The following is a 21,060-nucleotide window of genomic DNA, read 5'->3' as shown; positions in this document are numbered from 1 at the left end:
AAGACCAAGACCAACTTCGAGTACCACAACACTGGCTTTGGTTGTCACAGAAAATGAAAGTGCCAATATCTAGACTATCTGATGACTAATTTAGTTGCTTCACTGTCCTGAAAAATCGCCTATTAGTTTCTAAATAAGCTTTAGAAACTAATAAGTGGTTTCTAAAGCTTATTTAGAAACCACTAACTAAGCTTTAAACACCGCTGTGCTTAAAGTCACTTTAAGCCCTCCTGTGCGCTACTGCTGTAAACACAATATTGGCAGCTTCGGTGCATGCTGCAGAAATGAGCAATGAGTAAAAGTTAAGGTTAAATCTACTGTGCTGCCTGCACATATCAGAATATTCAGCTGTTTTAAATAATTACATTGTTCACAAGTGCTTATCATACTTCTGTCTCACATTTGTGAGGAACTGTATGTGATGTAGCTTGATTCTTAAACTTTATATGTAAGAAGAAGAATATAATGTTGGATAATCTAAGACATACTGCAAATCAGTTCTATTTATATCCTTTGAGCCACGTAGTGTGACATATCACCGTCACAGCAACAAGTTCAGATAGCAGAGTTGTTGTTTTTTTATTATGTTTTGAGTTGCAGAGAAATCTCTCAAACTACTGATGATTAATTAACTGTCTCTATGTTTCCTATTCATAGATAAAAACCCTCGACTTAATGAGCTGTATGATAAAGGGAGCCAGAAGAGCAGAGGTGAGAGTGACTCTGCAAGTGATTCTCCCGGATGTTTTCGGTCCTTAGCAACAGCGGCAACCTGCAGCTTTTCAGAAACCAGGCTTCACAGCCTCGCTCCCACTGGCGCCATCTCAGACGCCAGTTCAGTCCAGGACCAGCCACTCTCCTTCGACCGGACGCGGCTGGCGGTGGCTGCAGCTGCATTCAGAGGACCGGCTCTGCGCCAGAGTTCTTCCCAAACACAGAACCTCGCCAGGATGCTGCAGTCTGGCCTTCCCAACCTCAGTAAGTTCCACTCACAGCAAACGGTTGAGTTTAAAAGCTGGAGCCCAGAGAGAAATGAGAAGCCCACAAGTGGTTCTGCGGTGAAAACGGATCAAAGCGCTGTTCAAGAAAACAACGCGAGCTGTGCAGCGGCGTCTGACTCGGGGCTAACAGAGGACAAGAGTGGACACATACTGGGACTTGATTGTTACTCCTCTTCTGATGAGGACACTAACACGTAGTGATTTTTTTTTTTTGGTTTTGTTAAAAAGTGTGTAACCTCAATTAAAATATTATATTTTGTAATGATGGTCAAATTTCTTTAAAACATATCTTTGTTTTTGAATTACAGGCTGCATTTGTCACAAGAACATAGCATAGGCAAAAAAAAACAAAAAAAAAAACGTTAGCTTCTTGCAGATGTCTCAATTACGCTGTTATGTTGGCCTGAGTTCCCCCGTCGACGTGTTTTCCAATTTTTTTTTTTATTTACCGTATTTATTTATTTCAAAGATGACTCCTTGAGATGTACCATCAAATGTTTGAGGGGGTCCTTACAGAACTTAAATATAACCATCACTAATAATTCTGGGCTCTGCACCGCAGAACGCTTCGTTGTACTGTGGTAAAAATTAAAAAACCTGCTGTCTTTACTGCTTGGCTGTAACTGATCGCCACAGAAAATATAATCCGAAAGCACCAGAATTAGAATTAAATTGAAGAGAACTGTTGCTGAGTTGGTTTGCCTGGATCAGATCTATGCTTGCACTGTAAAAAAAAAATCTGTTTTAGAAAAACAAGATTTATTCTAAATGCCAGAATTAAAGACAAATGGAAGCACACAGAGCACTAAAATAAGTTATAATAAAACTAAAATGAATAAACGATTATGACACTTCTACTGAGAGCTTTCCTCTTATGTATTATTTCATAATATAGGTGACACTTTCAAATGACTTTTTTTGTCTTAGTGGGGGCTTAATTACCTTCTACTGTTTGGTTGTGACCTAAGTAAGTACAATACTGTAATTTGTTATAGTCTAACAAAAAGAGTCTTGTGGCTTCAAACAGTGTGGCAGCAGTTTGAAATTTTTGTTTCATAACCTTGAAGTGATGCACAGTTTGCAACAATTTTACAAAAGAGAGCTAAAAAAGTGAGGTGTGCCTTTGTACACCTTGGATTTTATTTGCATAAAATCCAAATGCAAATAATAAATAGAGTTTACGTTTGTGGAACTAAAAAAAAAGGACCCAGAGCTTCGAACGCCTTGCACAGACATTTTAGTCCAACGACCAGGAATGGAAAGAGTGGTTAAACTGCAAACACTGCGTGACATCCCCTCCTCCTACACTGAAAAGGCAACGATGACATTATTCAGAAGTGATTCTGATGATTATGGTAATTCAGGGGGAGCTGCACAAATCCATACTTCATTCATGAAAATATTTAGTCATGCAATCTGTAGATCTGACTTGCATGGAAACGTGACAACAAAGAAAGATGTCAGAAATCCATTTGTGCCTGGAAGATAAAACAAGCATGTTAATGTCAAATAAAATCAAAGTCAATATTCACCTTCACATGGTTGTGTGTTTGGGAACTAACCTCATAAGCCATCCTGAAAACACCTTCTGTAACGGGCTGAACATGTAAGCCATGAGGATATAGATGTTTTTTTTTTTAAAGTTGAGTTTAGTTACCTGAAAATTAAAGAAAAATATTCAATTGATAACAATTGGTAACAGTGTCCTTAAAATACGTAAAATAAACTGAACAAAGTTTAACACTATAACTGTAAACTGGTTAATAAAAAAAAAAAACTGAGCTACCCAACAAAAGACAACGATGAATAAAAAAAAACTGACTGATCTGAGCAGTTTGGCACAAAATAGCCCCCCAAAAAACCCCCAATACTTACAATAAACTAAAACAATACAAACATCTAGTTATACACCAAACAGAACTTCAAGTCAATGATTCAATGCATCAATAAAAACTGATGCATAAATTGATTTAAACTGATTCAGGGAAAATGGCCGTTCTGTGCTCCTCTTGACAGAAATGCACTTAGTGTTGCCTGATCAGCACTTCCTGTCTGTGGTCATGTTGCACACCATTGCACATCTTGCAGTGCCCACCCTCAGCACCAGGATGACAAAAAAAATGCATTTAACAAAGTTGGACGTTCAAAACATAACTGCACGTAAGAATAAAATTAACAATGTCAAACATTACACTTGTGTCATGTTATCAACAAAATAGCTACTAATGTGTAATGTGCACATTGGCATTCACTGCAGGTGTGCCCTAAAGTGAAGCACGGTGGTGGCCTCATCATTATGTGGTTTTTTTTGTCATATCAGAGAAAAGGAAGCTGGCAGAGTTTGTAAGAAGATTAATGAATTTTAACACAGGACAAACCTGAAGGGAAGAACGCAGGTTTATTTGTAAGTTTATTTAGTAAGAATATGCATATTCTTGCTAGGTATATGTGTATGTATTCTTTTGTTTCACTAATTATGTGCTGCTTCATGTTGGTCTATCACATAAATCCAAAATCAATATATTAAAGTGCATTGCTTTGTCATTACAAGATTTCGCATGGCACAAATGCGTTTGCCAGGGAACTTCTTATGAAATGGTAATTCATCAAATGTGCCGTGCAAAACCAAATATCCGTTTTCAAAAAAAAAAAAAAACTGACTTAGTGTCATTCTCTCCAGGTAACGAACTTCATTGTCATTTATTCTGCTTTATTTGTGTCATCAGTCATCCAGACCACAGCTACCTGCAGCCAAAGAGAGGAAGACGGTGGGAAACACAATGACGAAGAAACGCTCTTGCTGATTCAGAGATTCGTTTTTGTTACACTCGCCTGCTTATAATAACTGGAGCAGCAGCCTGCTGGTTAGACCCCAAAACCCCACCCTCCCACCTTGCCGACTCGGTGTTGCTGCTGCCGCTAGTGTTGCTGCGAGCGCCCGTTTCAGCATGACGCTTCTGGGAAACAGGCACATCAGCTTGCAGGCTACTGGCAGTCTGTGAAGTTTATGGTTAAGCTTGACGTAATTGCCCTTTAACTTGGGAGCTGCGTGTGCACGCTGCGAGCTGGGTTTCCCTTCGGCTGCTTCAGCCTGGAGAAACGAAAGAAAACGCAGCGCCGTTCTGACGCTCACCTTGCTGTGGAAACCCTGGAGGCTTTTGTGTGTAGATGACAGGTAGACCTCACAAGAGAATAGTTTCTCCTCACTTGACATGAGGTTTGCCTCCATTTTGCAGCATGGAGTGAAGTTTCAGTATGGCTGTCTATTTGCTTCACAAAATATCACATGCAGGAATTTCTCACCTATCTTTTCATCTGAAAACAAGTTTTTTTTTTTAACCAAACCACCCAAGGGGCTTTGAAAAGACCATACGATATGCCATCAGCATGTCTTTGCTTTTCTTTTGATAGCAGATAGTCTTGCAAGTGGAAAATGTTGCATCCGCAACTGAAGCCGCATTGCACTTGCTCAATATCCAACAAAACAAACCCAAACTGCTGTGAAGACTGCAGCAGCAGCACTGGGTGTCAGTCCGGTGGAAGGAAGCCTGGCTCATGTGCTCCTTCCTGCGAACTGTCTGAGAGGAACGGGCCGGCGTTGTGCTTCGTCTGTTTCAGCGAACGTCTCTATATGAGTCTCTCTGAAGCAGACAGCGCGCAACCCAATGCACGGAGCTCGTTCCTTTTCATGTGGCAGCCGCTTCTTCCCACCGAGAACACGCGGTGTGCTTTTGAAACTGCTGTATCACTGTTTACCAACACGCAGGGCCACCCATCCATCATGACACAGATAAAGAATACATCAGAAAGCACGTTTAATTGGGTCAGAGTCCGACTCGGTGAGAAGAGGGTCAGCTATTTTTGCGTTCGACTGAAAAACGGCTCCCGACGGGCGATGTTGCTCAATCTTTCCTTTCGTGGAATTTGAGAAAAGGTCTCTTTATGTAGAAGAGAAGAGGGCGGTTAGTGAGGTAAGGGTCAGCTAGACCTCAAACTTCCTTTACAGGCAGGTGCAGCTAACCTACATAACTACATAAAGAAAGGTTTGCACATAGACCCAAAGTCACCTGGTTATGTTGAGAAAGATTAGGAAGCAAAACCAAACAGATCAGTTTGTGTAACTAATCAGAGTGGCTGCTTCTCAATTGACGAATTTTAGTTTAGTGCTGAATACTAAAAGGGAGGCGTGGGAGGCAGTGGGTGGTGAATGCTCTGACAGCTTCTTGGGTTCGACGTGAAAAGGGTTTCTCAGACACAAGTCCACACCTCCTTCAGTTCAGAGCAGTCAGACTCGCAGACAACTTGTCCTCCCAGTAGGGTCCTGCACCATGAGCTATGACCAGAGGTACCCGTTCCCTCAGGTGTTCCTGGTGGACGAGGGCGGCGGTCGGGGTGAGTCGGCAACGCAGCCGAACCTCATCCCATGCTGGTCGTTTCCGCAGGCCCGGGAGACCGTGAGGAGCCGCAGCAAGAGCCGAGGCTGCATGGGGGTCAGCTGCAGCCTGGTCATGATAGTGCTGATGTTGTTCCTGCTGGTGTTCGCAGCCCTGGGCTTTGAAGCCTGGCAGATCCTGAGACTCCAGGAAAAACTCAAAAATAGGGTAAGGACTGACACATACACACACACACACACACACACACACACAAAAGTAAATTGCAGAATTTGTTATTTTTAAGAAACGGGATTTTGCATTGTGTAGAATATTTTCTTGAAGCTCTTCTTGTTGATAAGGAACAAATATGTTTGCCAAGACTCATTTGTTTGTGAGCACTGTTCAGTAGCAAGACCTGAAAGTATCTTTACATATGGAGGTGGTACCAGGGAGGTGTCAGGTGGGAGAATGGAACCAAGGCTGGAAAGTTTGGGCTGACCTGCAATGTTTAATAATTAATTTGAAACTGTTTAAAATGAAAATAGCTTCACTTGTGAACTCTGACATTTAAAATGCAAGCCAGAGCCTCTTGCTGTTCCACTGTGGTCACCCGTCCATTCAGACAGGATATCCTCTATCTCAACATGTGCCGCGGCAGAGCTGTCAGCTTTAGAAAAAAACCCAACTGAGATGCACTTCTTCTGTGTGATGTGGTATTGACTTTCTGTTTCTTTTATTCCCCTCAAGGTTGAACCTGATCCCGTGACTGAGTCTCATGGACCCCAGAAGCAAATTGGTATGGGAACACTGTGTTCTCCGCACACGCAGCCGTCCTTTATGTTGAAAATGTTCTTGATGGTGAACAAAAACAGTTGATGTGAGCTAATCTGACGGCCATTTCAGGTCTCTATAACCCCGACTCAAATGGAGAAGAGAAAACAGAAGAGAAAACCAAGAGACCCTCGGCTCATGTTCTCGGTGAGGTTCCTATTAACCCGAGGACGAATCGTTGATTGTCTTAAGTCCACGTTGCTTAATGTAAACGTCTCCCTTGCAGGGCGCACCGAGTATCATCCGTCCCAAATGACTTTGCGATGGGAACCGAAAGCAGGCCAGGCCTTCACCTCCGGGTCGGTCGCTTACAAAATCGAAGATGGTGCCCTGCAGGTCAACGAGTCGGGGCTCTACCACGTTTACTCTCGAGTGGAGCTGATCTTCAAGAACTGCCACCCCACCTCCTGGTTCAATCACGTCATGTTCGTGAGGCGGGTGGGACAGTCCAAACCCCTGACTCTGATGGAGGCCCACAGGTCGGGTTTCTGCGTCCAGAAACCCAACAGCCCGTGGACTGCAGAGAGCTACCTCGGCGGCGGCCTGGAGCTGATGAAGTTCGACAGGGTCTACGTGAACGTGTCGCACCCGACCTATCTCAGCCACTCACATTATGGCAACTTCTTTGGTCTGTACAAGATCTGAAGAGTTTCGATTGTTCCAGCTTTGTTTCATTGTGCAGTAGTTTTGCTCTGAATCAGGAGGAAAGCTTACTCATAACTTCCACAAAGAGATCCTTTGATTGTATTTTTCTTTATCCGTTATACCTGGACTATATAAATATATATACATATTCTTTTTTGCAATATAGAAACCCAAAGATGACGGTGCACTTTTTTGTTCATTGGCAGCTCAAAGCAAAACAGCACAGAGAAATAAACAGCATTTTTACACCTCAGGTTTTTTGCCTTCATGGAAAATGTCGAGTTAGTTGACACTAAGATGCTGATTTAGTAGCATTTTCAGTATTTATTTTCGTCTGTATGCCTGTAATATAGGATAGGTGATTTATTTTTTTTTTATAATAATAATAATAATAAAGGAATGTATTAAGCAGATTTTTGTGTGTTGAAGCAAAAGTAAAATGATGAATGTTTTTGTGAAATCTGACTGTGTTTCATAATTGAGTATAGTCTGCCTTGGGTGGAACGCCCACGCTAGTTTTGATTATGACCACTGGAAAGTATTTGCGTATTTCTGCTGATGGTGAGCTTCACTATCATAGATTCCACTAAGGCAGAGAGGCGGCAATGTCAGACTCAAACATTTATTCATGTGAATTTGTAATTAAATGATTATTCATAGACCTGCAAGAGAAATATGCATGTTTTTTCTTCTGACTAGTCTCGTTTTTTTTTCTTTTTTTTCTTTCTCAGTTTTAATCCGTTCGTTGCAGAGTACACCACAAAGTCGGGTTAGTAGAGTGTGAAAATGTGCAGCCTGGCTAACAGAACGAGGGGTAACAGCAGTAGCAGTGTTGACTTGCTTCCTTCCTGTGTGAACATCAAGAGGGTCTTGCATGTCTGCAGGTTGATTTTTCTGAAAGGTTTCGTGTTTCTTCTTGCCCATGCGGTCGGCCTTCTTTAGAAGTTGGCCTCTGGTGCTGAGATCAGAAGGGCTGGCTGGTGATACCTGGGCGGAAAAAAAACCTGCAAAGTTTTTGAGAAAAAAGTTTGTGTTTTATTGTTGTGGGTTCAGTCACATGTTCTGGCCTCTAACAGCTGTTGCTTTCAGGTCAGCTTTTACTTCAGTGGCAGTGAATCAGAAGCTGGCTGATTTGTCTCTCTGCCTTTCACTAAATTAACATCTACAAGAAGAAGGTTTCATAAGTTATAAGATAGCGTCTTTTTATTTTTTTTTTCCAAAACCACACATCTGAAGGTGTTCCGGTTTTTACTCAGCAGCATAATTCAGGCAATCTTGCCTGGCCGACGGCTTCCAGACTCTGCAATCAGCACACATGTGGTTGCATCTCTTTCCAGTATTCACTAAATTCATATCACAATGCTGCTTGTGAAAGCGCTGCCTTTAAAGATATGCCTCCATCTTGGTTAAACATCTAGTCGAGCCGGCAGCTCAGCTGCATATCTGCACAAAACCCTTTTCCGTTAATCAGCTGGATGCAGACAGATATAAATCACATCAAGCTTCTTTCAATGCAAGCTGCACAGATAGAAATAAAAATGCACCGTCTATAAGTTTGCTACTTAGATCTTTCTTAATATTTCGTCTTTTGAAGCTGTATAGGTTTCAAACTCAGTTAGGCCATTATTAGAACAAAATTAAACTGGAGCATGTTGTGCAGTCAGAAACCACAGAGAAATATAGAATAGAAAGATAATCTATAGGTTCCTTTAAATAGCTTTCAACAAAACATCGGTTGCAATTTGAGGTTTTGCCAACTAACTGCACATAAAATGGAAGTAATGTTTCCTCTGAAGACAAAAACAAATTACAAATAGTTAATTTCCTGTGGCTCTCAAAGCCTTTGTTAAAATTCCAGATCTTTGAGACTGAAACTTTTGAAAACAGTGAATTATTCCAAACTTGTTGAATCTTTCATGTAACATTTGTATATATTGAGGGTATAGTGAAGCCAGTAGTCATGATGACACGGGGTGAAGACCGGTTCAGGGTTAACAATTCAGAAACAAATCAGTTTGGAGGAAATGTGTGAACAATGTTGCAATAACCTGGTTATATAACTGTGCACACTGACACTTTGGTGAAACACTTTTGGATTTAGTTTCAGCATTCAGTCTTGCTCTGTTCACACTTACCACCACTTATGATGAATCTGATGAACCTGGAGTAAAAGTCAACTGAGGGACTACTGCTCATTTTTATTCTTTTGTAGAGCGGTGACAACGGATCGCCACAAAGGATCAAAATAAACTTGTATAAAGGTATCAGTCAGAGGAAGGCACCATTAAAGTGGGACTAGATATTTACGTACAGTTTTAGTTCAGCTAGCACTATCAGATTTATTTCCATATTTGCTAATTACTTTATTCAAATTCTGAAGTTTACAAAGATAAATATGATCATGGCTTTAAAGAGAAGAAATCTATGGAGCTCCACCAAAACTCTGGTCCGTCCCCAGAAATACTTTGTATCTCACCTGGAGGAGTCATCATTATATGTAAATAAGTATTTTTGGTCTAGTATTCTAGTCCAAATATAATAGCACACTTGGAAAAAGACCAAACTAACTTCCAAGAAAAGACATGGGAGCTTGGTTTGAGTCAATAATTACTTAATATTGATGAGAAAATATTAGTTCCACTGGCAGATTATTACATAGTAAAAATGTCTTGTTATAAGTGAAATAATCTGCCAGTGGAACTAGTACTGATTTATCAATATTGAGGAAGTATTGCCTTAAAACAAGCTCCTATATATTGCAAAAAAAAAAAAAATTACTTGTAAGTTAGTTTGTCGTATTTTAATTGTACTAAGATATTTACTCTAAAAACTAGACCAAAGATACAGTCTACAACCAGCTTGGAAAAGCTCATCATACAGTTCAGGAAGGAGACGGGTGAAATGTGTATATCAAACTCAGAACAAAAGCCAATCTTGTGAAGATGTTGGTCTAAACAAGTAAAAGAATGTCACAGTTTACCATGAAACAACTCCTATACCAACAAGGGCCGAAAGGTCAAACTCGAGTGATAATCTCTGGCCAAACAAGTTTGAGACTTCAGAGTTAATTAAGTCACTAAAATAAAATACTTCCAACCCAACTAAGAGTTGTGCCCTAAAAACTAGAGACTTGACTTGAACACCTGGTGTGAGAATCGAGTCTTAACAGTTTTTATCTCTTGTAATGAAGAGGGAAAGGAGGCCGGTATGTGAGCTACATGTCTTTGCTGTGACATGTAGTAATCCCATAATCCACCACTGTCCCATAATCCACCACTGTCAGCCACTGACAGTGGTGGATTATGGGATGTTGCTGCCTCACAACAACCTGCTCTTGTTAGCATCCTAACCTACGTCAATGCCGGGACAAAGATGCGCCAGACATCCGAGATTTGTTGAGAAATTTCAGTTTCAACTTGACTCTGAATTGGTGCAAAGCAAAACTTGAGACTTGGAATAAATGACTTGTGTACATTCTTGTCTTGTCTACATTCTGCTGCTCGTGATGATCAAAGAGTAAGACTGAAGACTGCAAACCAGGAAACACCATGCCAGCTGTGAAGTACGAGGGTGGCAGCATCATGTCTGGGGGTGGATATTGTAGGAGGGATTGGTGCCCTTTGAGCTGCAATACTTCTATATTATATGGAAATATTGTAGCAACAACTCAGACATCAGCCAGTGAGTTAAACATTAGTAAACATTAGACCCAAATGGGTTTTCCAAGTGAAAAATGGCCATGTTGTTGATTTGGGTAAGTCCTGAGAGAAAGAGAGAGAGAGAAACTTCTGGTGTCTACAAGAGGTTGAGGATGGAGATGGTTTTTATCTTTCACAGGGGGTTCAAGACAGTCAAATGAACAAAGCAATGGCTTTACCGCAAGGAAATGAAGGTTCTGGAAAAGCTAGATGCAAGTCTGACTGAAAAATCTATAGAGCGAGGTTGTCCAAAGTGTGGTCCGAGGGCCATTTGACACCCTGTTATCGGTTTCATGTGGCCCCAGATCACAATCCTGCAATGGAGCAAATATGGCTTGGTGATGTGCAAAACAAAAACATTCAACCCACAAAAACGAACGTATGTTTTGGATCTACAATATTTTATGGATCACTTTTTCACAAAAATCTGAAAATTTTGTTCATTTGAATATTTTTTAAAAATTCATTTTTGAAATAATAAAGTGGAAAAAGAAATGAAAGAGGTACAATGAATTTTTTTAACATTGTTTTTTTACTTTTTTTAAATATATTTCTTAGGCTCTGCAGGTGTCTTTAACGTCATAATTTTCTCCCTTGTGGCAAAAAGTTTGAACTGCTGTAGTCACATTGAAAGGAAACTATTATCCATTTACCATGAGAATACCCAATAGACTCCAAGGTTAAATTCTGAAAGAAAATCAAAAGATGTTTCAACAAAGTGTTTGTCTAAGGCTGTGATCAAAGATTTTGCACCATTCTTTATTATTTATATATTTTTTAATATAGATTTTTCTCTACAACAGATTTGTTTGCAGTTTAATATTTGAACAATTTATTTAATGACTCATTCTGGTCTCAATTCTTAAAAATATGAAATATTAACAGAAACCTTTTTGATTGTAGATAATGAAGGTGTTCAAGAACATTTCCATTCCATTGAAAATGTCCAAGTTTTCCATAAAATAACCTAAAATGTGATATTTTCCTATTACTTCTTAGGTAGAAAATTGTACAGAGAAAATTGAATGTTTTTTTAGTTTTTTTTTTAACTACCATAACTAAACTGAATCTTGTTGGTTAATTGTTTAATTTAAAGTCATAATTGTAATCTATGTGATATCTTTTTTTTTTTTACAGAAAACACCAGTCAAATGAAGCTCAATCTCCTATTATTTGTGTTTGTCTGTGAGATATTTGAACTGCAGACTCGATTGCAGTTCAAATAATGATTTATTTGGGATCATCGGACTAAAGACTTTGAACTCTGACTCCCTGCTGTCATCACAAAGATATTAAGAACTTGTCTTACCAAAATACTGAAAGGTTTAACCAGTCATCACTTGTGAAATATCTACTTACAAATGTCCAATAAGCAACTAAATGCCTCTACTGTTGACTAATCACAATGTTCTGGAGACACTAAACAACATATTCCCATTGGTAAGACTGAAAGGCCAAAAGCTTTCCAAAACACAAACTAAACAAAAGCTACTGGATAAAAGCTATATTGGTAGAAAAGGTGAGTTAAGTTTTATAGTTAGAAACAGTCCAATCCTGTATAAATGGAGTACTAAACCGGATTATGCCAAATGTATCACACAGATGTGTTTCTATGGCCACCGCACAACTCCTGTCTTCCCCTAATACCATTTCTATCAATTCTGACGCTATCTTCTGCCATCTGGTGAAAGATTCGGGTACTGCAGGCAATATGGACGCGTTGGATCCCGGAGTAGATTGCAGCGTTTTCATAGAATAAAGTCATCAGAGGTTATTAAGAATAGTAACAGGTAGTGAAATGTAAAAGCAACAGACCTTTCTTCAAGCTGAGTGTGTAACAGAGGTAAACAACACAGAGTAACTTAATATAACATTTATTTATTTTCTAGAACGTGTACCAAGTGCGACAATTTTAGTAATCAGGCATATTTTAGGGACCAGTGCAATGCATTTATACCATATTATTCAAAATTAATATCCATACATTTATAGCTTAGTGTAGGGTTGAATGCCAAGGGAATGGATTTTGATTAGAATTTGATGTTTATGCATGTTTTAAGTAAGCAGCTAATCAATTCAATCATTAAATAATCAGGGTAGAGGTGCACCAGTTAAATGCCATGTTTTTGGACAGAGGGAGGAAGCTGGAGCGGTAAGCGGAAAGAACCCATTGCACAGGGAGAACACGCAAACTCCATGCAGGAAGGTGGGATTCAATTTTAAAACCTTCCTGCTACCAGAAGGGGAGGAAAAGTTTCTGTGAATTTAAGGGAGGTTGTTTTTTTTTTTCTTTCCGTGTTTCTCTAGCCCCATCTACTGGTTGACTGAATTAATTTGACACTTACACCAGCGAGACCAATGAAGGGAGTTTTTTTTTCTTTATAAATTATAAAGTCTGCTTATTAATTCAGACCAATAATTTACACCAAATAGTTTAACACTTGTTTAATACACTATCGGTGCCAAATAATACAATAGGTGTTGTTCAAATAGTCATCTTAACACATTAAAAAAAATTAATATAACTTAACTTTAAGTTATTTCAATAACTTTGTATCCAAGGGTTTAAGTTAAAGCAAGTAAATATTTAATTTCTAATCCATCTGCCTTTTCACTTGCATGAACAGCTGACACCCCACCCACGTCAAAAAAAAAAAAAAAAATCCAGCAAATAGTTTGAGTGGTTAGTGCTCCGTTTGTGCAGGTGTGTGCCGTTAAAATTTTCATTTGTGCAGCTTTGGTTTCTGAGATATTAAAATTGTTTTAGGTCATCCAGAGTTCACCATCCACCCCATCTTGCTCCAAAACAAACCAAAGTGGGCTAGTTCGTTAGTGCCATTGAAATTACCGCAGCAAAGTCGTATTCAACTTGGATATTGGATATTCGAGCTCCATGGAGTAAGCAGCGTTTAGCTCGAGGTTGATCTGATTTATGAACGCTATTTTCGGCCAGCCGTTCTCTACTGCTATGCTGCTGCCCCCTCAAGCGCTCGGAGGTTCACGGGACTGCCAACAAATTGCCGAACCAAACACTCTTAAGAAACAAATGTAAATAGATATCTTGCCTTGTGACCAACTGACACAAAATTCATGCTGTTGTTATGTTGGATTCTAATTTTCTTACCCACATGCAGAACACAACTCAGAACACAGGTTTTAAATGTAAGGGGTTTATTGCAAAGAAACAAAACAGGAAGGTGAGTCCAGGATCTCTTCAACGGCACACGCCAAATATCTGAGCACAGGAGGACAGGTATGGTTAGTTCAAGCTCAGTAGGAATCTTCAGACTAGGGAGAAGAAACGAAGTCAGATGGAGCTTACATGGTTGGGAGCGGATCTGGACCGGGGGAAAAGACGTCTGGGGGTGTCCAGGGCTTGATGGGAGGAAGAGGACGGCTGGAGAGGCGGTGTTGGAGGGCGGACTGCTAAGTGGGGGGATCCACTGCTTAGACGCATAGATAGCTCGGGGTTCTTGTCAGCGTCACGAGGATCAGGGTCAGAAAACCAACCTTCTGACCTGATTTCAGGATGGCTCACAGTTTCTTGAATGTAACACCTGAGGAAGAGGCACACAAAGGTTCACTAGGAGAATTCTCGACGAGGTAAGTACAGAGAAAGAAACTCTGGGGCCTGAAGTACCAAACATAGGTGACACTCTGGTCAGGCCTGGTTCCAGACATGGTCCCAGACATGGTTCTAAGTCCGGTTCCAGGCCTGGTTCCAGACATGGTCCCAGACATGTTTCTAAGTCCGGTTCCAGGCCTGGTTCCACACATGGACCCAGCCCTGGTCTCAGTCCAGGACCCAGCCCTGGTCACATCCCTCGTTCCAGACATGGATCGGACCCTGGTCCTGGTTCCAGCCCTGGTTCCAGACATGGTTCTAAGTATGGCTCCAGGCCTGGTCCCTGCCCTGGTCCAGACATGGATACGGCCCTGGTTCTGGACATGGACCCAACCGTGGTTCCCGCCATGGTCCTGGTTCTGGCCCTGGTCCCGGTCCTGGTGCCAGTCCCAGTCCTGGTCCCAGCACTGGATCAGGCCCTTGTCTTGGCCCTGGTTCCCATGTCCCGGCACTGGTTCCAGACATGGTTCTGGCATTGGCCCCTGCCGTGGTTCTGGTCCTGGTCCCTGCCCTTGTTCTGGCACCTTTTCACAGCCTTGGTTCTGGCACTGGTCCCAGCCCTGCATCTGGTCCTGGCCCCAGCCCTGGTCCTGGTCCTGGCCCCAGCCCTGGTTCTGGTCCTGGCCCTAGCCCTGGTTCTGGTCCTGGTCCCAGCCCTTTCACCTTCTAATAATACAATGTGGCCCATATAGGGTCAGGGTGATCATCATACAAAAAACATTTGAAAATGCTCTTTAATGCTCTCAAAAATAAATAAATAACATTTTGTCAATATGAGTATTTTTGTAATGGACACCAGAGGGCGACAAAGATCTCCTAAAACTTGTTGGCATTGAAAGCCAGAACATGTAAAGACTCCAAGGCTTACAGAAATATCACAGGATGATGAGGTTAAGATTTTGATCGTGTGTAGATTTACAAAACACTAAACAGTTTTAATTACTTAATCTTCTGCAATCAGTGAAGTTCAAAATTACTTAATGTTTGAACTTTTCGGGTATTCCGACTTTCCCAAACAGTAAAAAAATAGACTCTTTGTTTCACTGGTTTCGTTACTTTCGTTTGCACCAGCTGCCCATCTGTCAACATGCAATGAAAACATTTTACCGATCGATCTGTAACCTGTTTCTGTAGGTTACATTTAGCAGATCTTCCTCTCGTTAAAGTCCAACCGTAGTCTAAGGACATGGATCTTGATCCCAGAAAGTGACTTATAGTCTGTTAAATCAAACCAATACAGCTTTAATCTTTCATTGTTTCATAGTGGTTGCTGCTCTGATCTGTTTGAAAATACTGTATGTTACAAGAGGAACCTGTAACCTTTAAAAAAAAAAGACCTGTGATTCTTTTCAAACTATTTATGCAATGAGACTGCGAGGCATGCAAGACCTTCCACTTTGCAGAGATCCTCTCTTCAGGCAGAAAATTGTTTTTAAAATTACTAGTCATTATCTTTTAGTCATCTAAAGATATTTATTTCTGACCTTCAGTTCTAGGACTTCCTGTTGTATTGTGGGATCCAAATCTTACTATTTAGTCAGGCCTCCAACAATGTCCAGCGGCCTCTGCCAAATATGATGACGTTCCTGAATCTTTCAGAACCAACAGTGTTGCCATTTGGTTTATTAGGATCCCAGACTAATTGTATCCATATGCAGGTACCTGTAATGTGTCACAACTCTTTTTACTCAAATGATCAATATTATGTCTTCTAAATACAAATGCTGCATCCGCAGATTTTGGTTTTATTAGATTTGACTCTTCAAAGCACTTCAAAAGTGTATATACTGACTTATACCACAACACACAAATACATAAAGTGCTGCTAAGACATTAGTGTGATTGACTTCCTGTCACATGGTTACAGGATCTCACACTAAGGGTACTACGCAGGTAGATACACCTGAGATGCTACAGCCTGTCCTCTTTCCTCTGGACAAAAAAAGGTTCCCCTCTGAAATCATGTTCTCTTTTTACAGCGTATCCACCTTTTTCCTCGCCCCCATGCGGAGTTATAGACGCGACTTCCGCCACGAACCAGAACGGCCATTTGTTTACCTGTTAGCAACACGCTAACCAGCTCATTACCAGTGTCCCACATTTTTGTAACTTTGTTCTACAAGACTACAAGAAAGTTACATGAACGTTTGTACACCATCTGGTCGGATTTTCATGGACCAAACTGTCATGAGGCTGTTTGTCCGTGGGCCGCACATTTCTCTTACTCCCATATTGAACCTACAATGAATGCAAAACACCGCTACATATTCAACACTGTTATTTGAATCCCAGTCAGATGACAGTAGTAGAAACTGCAGGCTTCCACCACCAACACAACCAGCTTCGGTTTGATTGAAATCAAAGACTCATAAATTTACATTGACTGTAAATGCAAATAAGAAACTTCACAAGGTTTGATTTGAATGAAATCAGTCACTTGCAACGTTTTTTGTGGGTGTGTGCTGATGGCAATAATTTTCAAAAACAAAATACGTGACTAATGTTTTTACTACTGAACAAGTTCTCATGCATCCAATTAGAAAAATTGGCCTTTCCTCGACCAAACCGGAGCAGAAAAGTCAGGCTCATGTGGCACGATTGTCTGTTTTTAAGGCATTCATGTGTGAGAAGCTGGATTCATACGGATATGTTGATCCAAAACATTGTTATATAGATATTTATTTTATATAATTGGCTTCTTCAAATACTTGGTTCAGAACTCTAGTTTTACAAGATCCTATTTAAAGCAAACTTTTTTTTCTCTGTGTGAAAATGATTAAATAAAGTAAAGGCCTAAGTTGTTTTTTTTTTTGTTTTTTTTTTTGCCAAAAGGGATTTTTACTTTCCAAAAAATGTGTTAGGAAAAAAAAAAGACTCAGGCCATTGTTATAACATTTTATCTATTTTATTTTCTCAGAGTTCCTTAATTTACAGTAAGGATAAGAAAACTGATTCAGGTCAAGCACTCCTCCAGGGATATAAATACCATAAATACCACAGACTATTGAAATTAATGGGGACTTGATAAGTGACCCTCAGTATGACTGTACTAAACAAAACCTTGAGCTTTCTGACAATGACACCAAAACTGAGAATCTTTGTTTAGACTTTCTGTTCGCCGGATCGAATGACAGGCCTTATCTGCCATATTGTCCAGAGATCCTCTCCAAATGTGTGGGTGTTGGACTGAGTGATAACTCGACATCATCAGACCCGGTATTAGTTTACCGTAGGAGCAAAATCAAAACTCAAAGTTGTTTGACAAAAAAACAACAAAAAATCTGTCCCACATCTTTCTCAGTTGGGGAAAAAAAACACTGTTGAGATTTACGAAGACAACAGAAACTTATGTGCTGTTGTGAAATGAAACAACGAAATTGAACAAAGCGAGTGGAAAAAGACTCCCTGATCTGCCAGTGAGTCATAGGAAAAACTGGCGTGTATGAAAGTTTGTTGTTGTGATTTGTGGGCAAAGTAATATTAATACCAGTAGCCATTTGACAAACTTTAATTTCAGTTTCTTGCGTCTGCTTTGCCTTTTCCACATTTCTAGTCTTTACGACAGGTGGCCACGGTCAGTGCAGCTAAATGCAGGACAGTAGCTGGGAAAATTACAGAGAGGCAAAGGTTAACGCACTGCAAACTTTCAGGATTTATTTTTTTTGTAAGAAAATAAATAAAAACCACACATCGTTCCATTTTACACTGGCTACCAAAATACACTGAGCCTTTTGGTTGTGACAAAGTTACTTTTGCAGGGCTCGCTGAAAGTCCATGTCAAAAACAAACCGACTTGACGATCCGAGCACAGGAAGGTGAACGTTTGTTCCATCAGCTACAAATTGCACACAATAAAATGGAAGAGCGACAAAAACGAAAATAAGAGCTAGAGCAGCAGAGTTCAAAACAAACGTCCACTTTTGGACTGTTGCAGTTTTTCAGATTTGCAGCCCCACTGGCTCTGAACATCACAAGTCAGTGGCTCTCCTCCGTTCTCTGCAACGTAATCTGTTTCCTTCAAGGACAGCACCATTTATTATCAAGATATCACTCATAGACAGAATCAGAGAGTGTGTCTCTGAAACTGGGACTTTCTCCCAAATAACAGCAGCAGAGCTGCATCCCATCGCTGCAGGGACTGCACCCTTTTTTCTGACACTTCACCAACAACAACTCGTAGGGGGTCCACCACGTCTCGACTATTTTAGTCAGCACAAAAGCATTCCTGGAATGTACAGTATGCATTAAAATCTATGAATTGCTCATATGCCTATAAAGATGTGCACGACGCTTCAGAAGCAGGATTGAGAAGTTCACAGAGGCGAGCAGGGAGCTGCGTGACGGGGGGGATTCCCATCCAACAGCTTCGAGCTCTAAAAGCCTGCTCAGGGAGGGCAACACTTACAGCAGTCAGCAGACGACAAAAGCCCACTCATGATGTAAGATAAAGCCTCAAGCCTGGTGGGGACGTGGGAGAGCTAGCCCCACCACAGTGGCTGAACGCCGGGGGGATTCCCCTGTCCATATATTGGAAACCTATCTCTCTTTCTCCGTCTTTGACACTCTCTGCCTGTCCCCCTTTTTCAGTAGTTGTGTTTCATCTTTCTGCCTTTTCATGTCTGCTTTTTTTTTTTTTTTGCTTTTTCAAGGCCAGTGTGTGCCTAAGGTGGGATCCTCTCGACTGTTTCTGTTTTTTTTCTCTCTCTCTCACTGCCACCATATTCTAACCTATTGATTTTCCGCAGAAAGGTGTTAGGTGTTTATCTGGGTTTCTCTCTCCGCTCTCACTTGCTCACTCTCCCTTGGTGTCCCTCTGACACTGATGCATAAATTGGCTTCGTAATGACTCAGCCGCCAGCAAAAACCTGTTCAACTCTGCTCTCTGCAGTCCCCACAGCCATCACACATGGTGTTTTGGCATAGCAATACCAAACAACGTGGGTGTGTTGTCCAAGAAATGTGCCCATCGTCTCCCTGTGTGAATGAAATGGAAAGTGTGCATTTACCAGAAATGTAGGTTGCAGATCATTAGATTAAATAAATCATTTCCACAAATAACTAAGCATCTTTTTCTTTTTTCTTTTTGGTCAGTCAGCAGAGAGTTGCTGCAAATTTTAAAAAAAATTTCATTTCCAACAAAAATTCCTCACCCGTCTTTCACTGACCAACAAATTTCATTTACACATTCGTTCACGTCACAATCGCAATTGAGGATTAGTTAAGGGAGATTTTTCTTGACGGAACAAACAAACAAAATAAAAAAAAATAAAAAACTAAAAGTGTGCCTAGTTGGAAAGGACAAGAAAAATGAGGCATAATTTTCAAAAAAATTTCTCAAATCTTAAAGTGTGGCATGCATTTGTAGTCAGGCCTAAGGTGGCCCCTGTACTCTGATACCCCTACAATGAAATCCAGTGCAAACAAACATCATTAGAAAATGCAAATCCACCAAGACGTGGTGGTCCACCTAAACCCACAGATTTTCCAAGGAGAGCTTTAATCAACAAACACGGATAGATGAACAGACACCAACCACATGTGCAGACCAGACCTGTGGTAACTTTAAAGGAGTTGCAGAGATTTGCTGCTCGGGTCAGAGAATCTGTCAACAGATCAGCCCTACACCAATTGTTTGCGGCAGCAGAAAAAACAAAACCTATGATGACAGTATTTTAAAACGTACTGTCTACAGGTGGAAACTAACTATGATGGCAAACAGGCAGATTAGATCAAGGAGCTTTGGACGTGTGAAACAGAAATGGAGCCAGAAAAACACCTTTGTGATAGGAAACTGTTGCTACACATCACACTCCACAGCTTATCTCTGTGCCGACGCGTTTAAGTTATAGAATAAACTCATAGATAGAGTTTGTCTTGGGAGTGGCCGGAAAGGTTAACAGAGTTGCAGGCAAGGTGGGTGGAGCCCATGACAAACCTTAAAGTAAGAAATTAAAGATGACGCTTACAGTAAGAACAGATCCTCAGCCTCAGACTTTTCTGTGGTGGTGGCAGGGATTAAATCATAAGATGTTTTTGCTTATTAAAAGTGGTCATTTTAAAAAGTGAAAATAAATAGTTTGTATCAGCACAAGTGAGCAAGCTTCAAATAAAGATGCGCTCAATGAGGTTCCAGTTTATTTGAACTAAAAAAAGACGTCAAATATCTCTGCCCCGAACTGCAGCCTTGCAGCAGAATGTCAAAGTCTCAACACCACATTCAACAGAGACATTTTAGTCAATTAATTAGCAAAACATTCAATAATTTATTTTTGTAGCCAGTATCATAATCCACTTCCTGCTTTTCTGCATCTTTACAGAGGCAGTATTATGTATTTTCCAGGTACATAGCATAATCATTTTACATTGTTATAAAAATTCTCTATATATCAAATATGACTTGCGAAGAAATTTGACTTCGCAATTGGGCCTCTGTCTCTTTAAGAAGCTCCTACTCTTTCTGACACACCGCCTTCGTCAGTGTTGTAGTACTCGAGATCGGTCTCGACACCGGTCTCGAGACCATTTTTTGATGGTCTCATGCGCTGAGGACTCGGGATTTTATTTCGGCACCAGACCTCAGTTGTGGTAATATCACTAAACTTACAGCATACTGTCCAGTTTATTTGTTAACATAGTTGTTTTCAGTGGATGCAAAACATACAGATTAAAATCCAAGCAATAAGTGACTTATCAATTATGTGTTTCGTTTCCCCCTCCCCTTCCCACCTTTCACTCGCACGCGGCGCTCTGAGACATGCGCAGTGGTTTCCTCTCAGCAGCAGAAGATGTCGGTCTAATAGTCAGTAATAGAATAGCGCTGCATAAATCATAAGAAATCCGATGGCCACAGCTAACTCAGCAGCACTTCGCTTCACAGACGGTGGGAA

At 40.6% G+C, this 21,060-nt stretch overlaps 2 protein-coding genes across 3 annotated transcripts in view; both read left to right on the top strand.

Annotated features, from left to right (window-relative positions):
• Positions 1-3,657, top strand: part of LOC106947716 (uncharacterized) — a 9,655-nt gene extending 5,998 nt beyond the window's left edge. Inside the window, exons 5-6 of one of the 2 annotated variants that reach the window (XM_015032906.1) lie at positions 658-978; positions 3,018-3,657. In XM_015032906.1, coding sequence (XP_014888392.1) covers positions 658-978; positions 3,018-3,220 — 524 coding nt within the window. In that variant the 3' untranslated portion in view covers positions 3,221-3,657. Of the gene's footprint in view, positions 1-657; positions 2,853-3,017 lie in introns of those variants that run through there. The other variant, XM_015032905.1, reaches the window with a different exon arrangement.
• A 105-nt stretch (positions 3,658-3,762) lies between these two features.
• faslg (Fas ligand (TNF superfamily, member 6)) lies at positions 3,763-7,263 on the top strand. The gene is made up of 4 exons (XM_015032907.1): positions 3,763-5,602; positions 6,122-6,170; positions 6,278-6,352; positions 6,432-7,263. Exons 1-4 carry the CDS (start codon positions 5,330-5,332, stop codon positions 6,848-6,850), a joined length of 816 nt encoding a protein of 271 aa, XP_014888393.1. The 5' UTR covers positions 3,763-5,329; the 3' UTR covers positions 6,851-7,263.
• The last annotated feature ends 13,797 nt before the right edge of the window (positions 7,264-21,060 follow it).

The sequence above is a fragment of the Poecilia latipinna genome, unplaced genomic scaffold (genome assembly GCF_001443285.1).
Source record: "Poecilia latipinna isolate Pla-1442-1.1 unplaced genomic scaffold, P_latipinna-1.0 Scaffold253, whole genome shotgun sequence".
Taxonomy (NCBI): Eukaryota; Metazoa; Chordata; class Actinopteri; order Cyprinodontiformes; family Poeciliidae; genus Poecilia; species Poecilia latipinna.
The sequence above is the reverse complement of the archived record's forward strand: the minus strand, read 5'-3'. Positions and strand labels throughout refer to the sequence as shown.

Excerpts from the sequence above, each read along its gene's own strand:
- faslg (XM_015032907.1), top strand. The coding sequence starts at position 5,330 with ATGAGCTATGACCAGAGGTACCCGTTCCCTCAGGTGTTCCTGGTGGAC. Across the intron at positions 6,171-6,277 it reads TGGACCCCAGAAGCAAATTG|GTCTCTATAACCCCGACTCA; the intron begins GTATGGGAACAC and ends CGGCCATTTCAG. Across the intron at positions 6,353-6,431 it reads ACCCTCGGCTCATGTTCTCG|GGCGCACCGAGTATCATCCG; the intron begins GTGAGGTTCCTA and ends TCTCCCTTGCAG.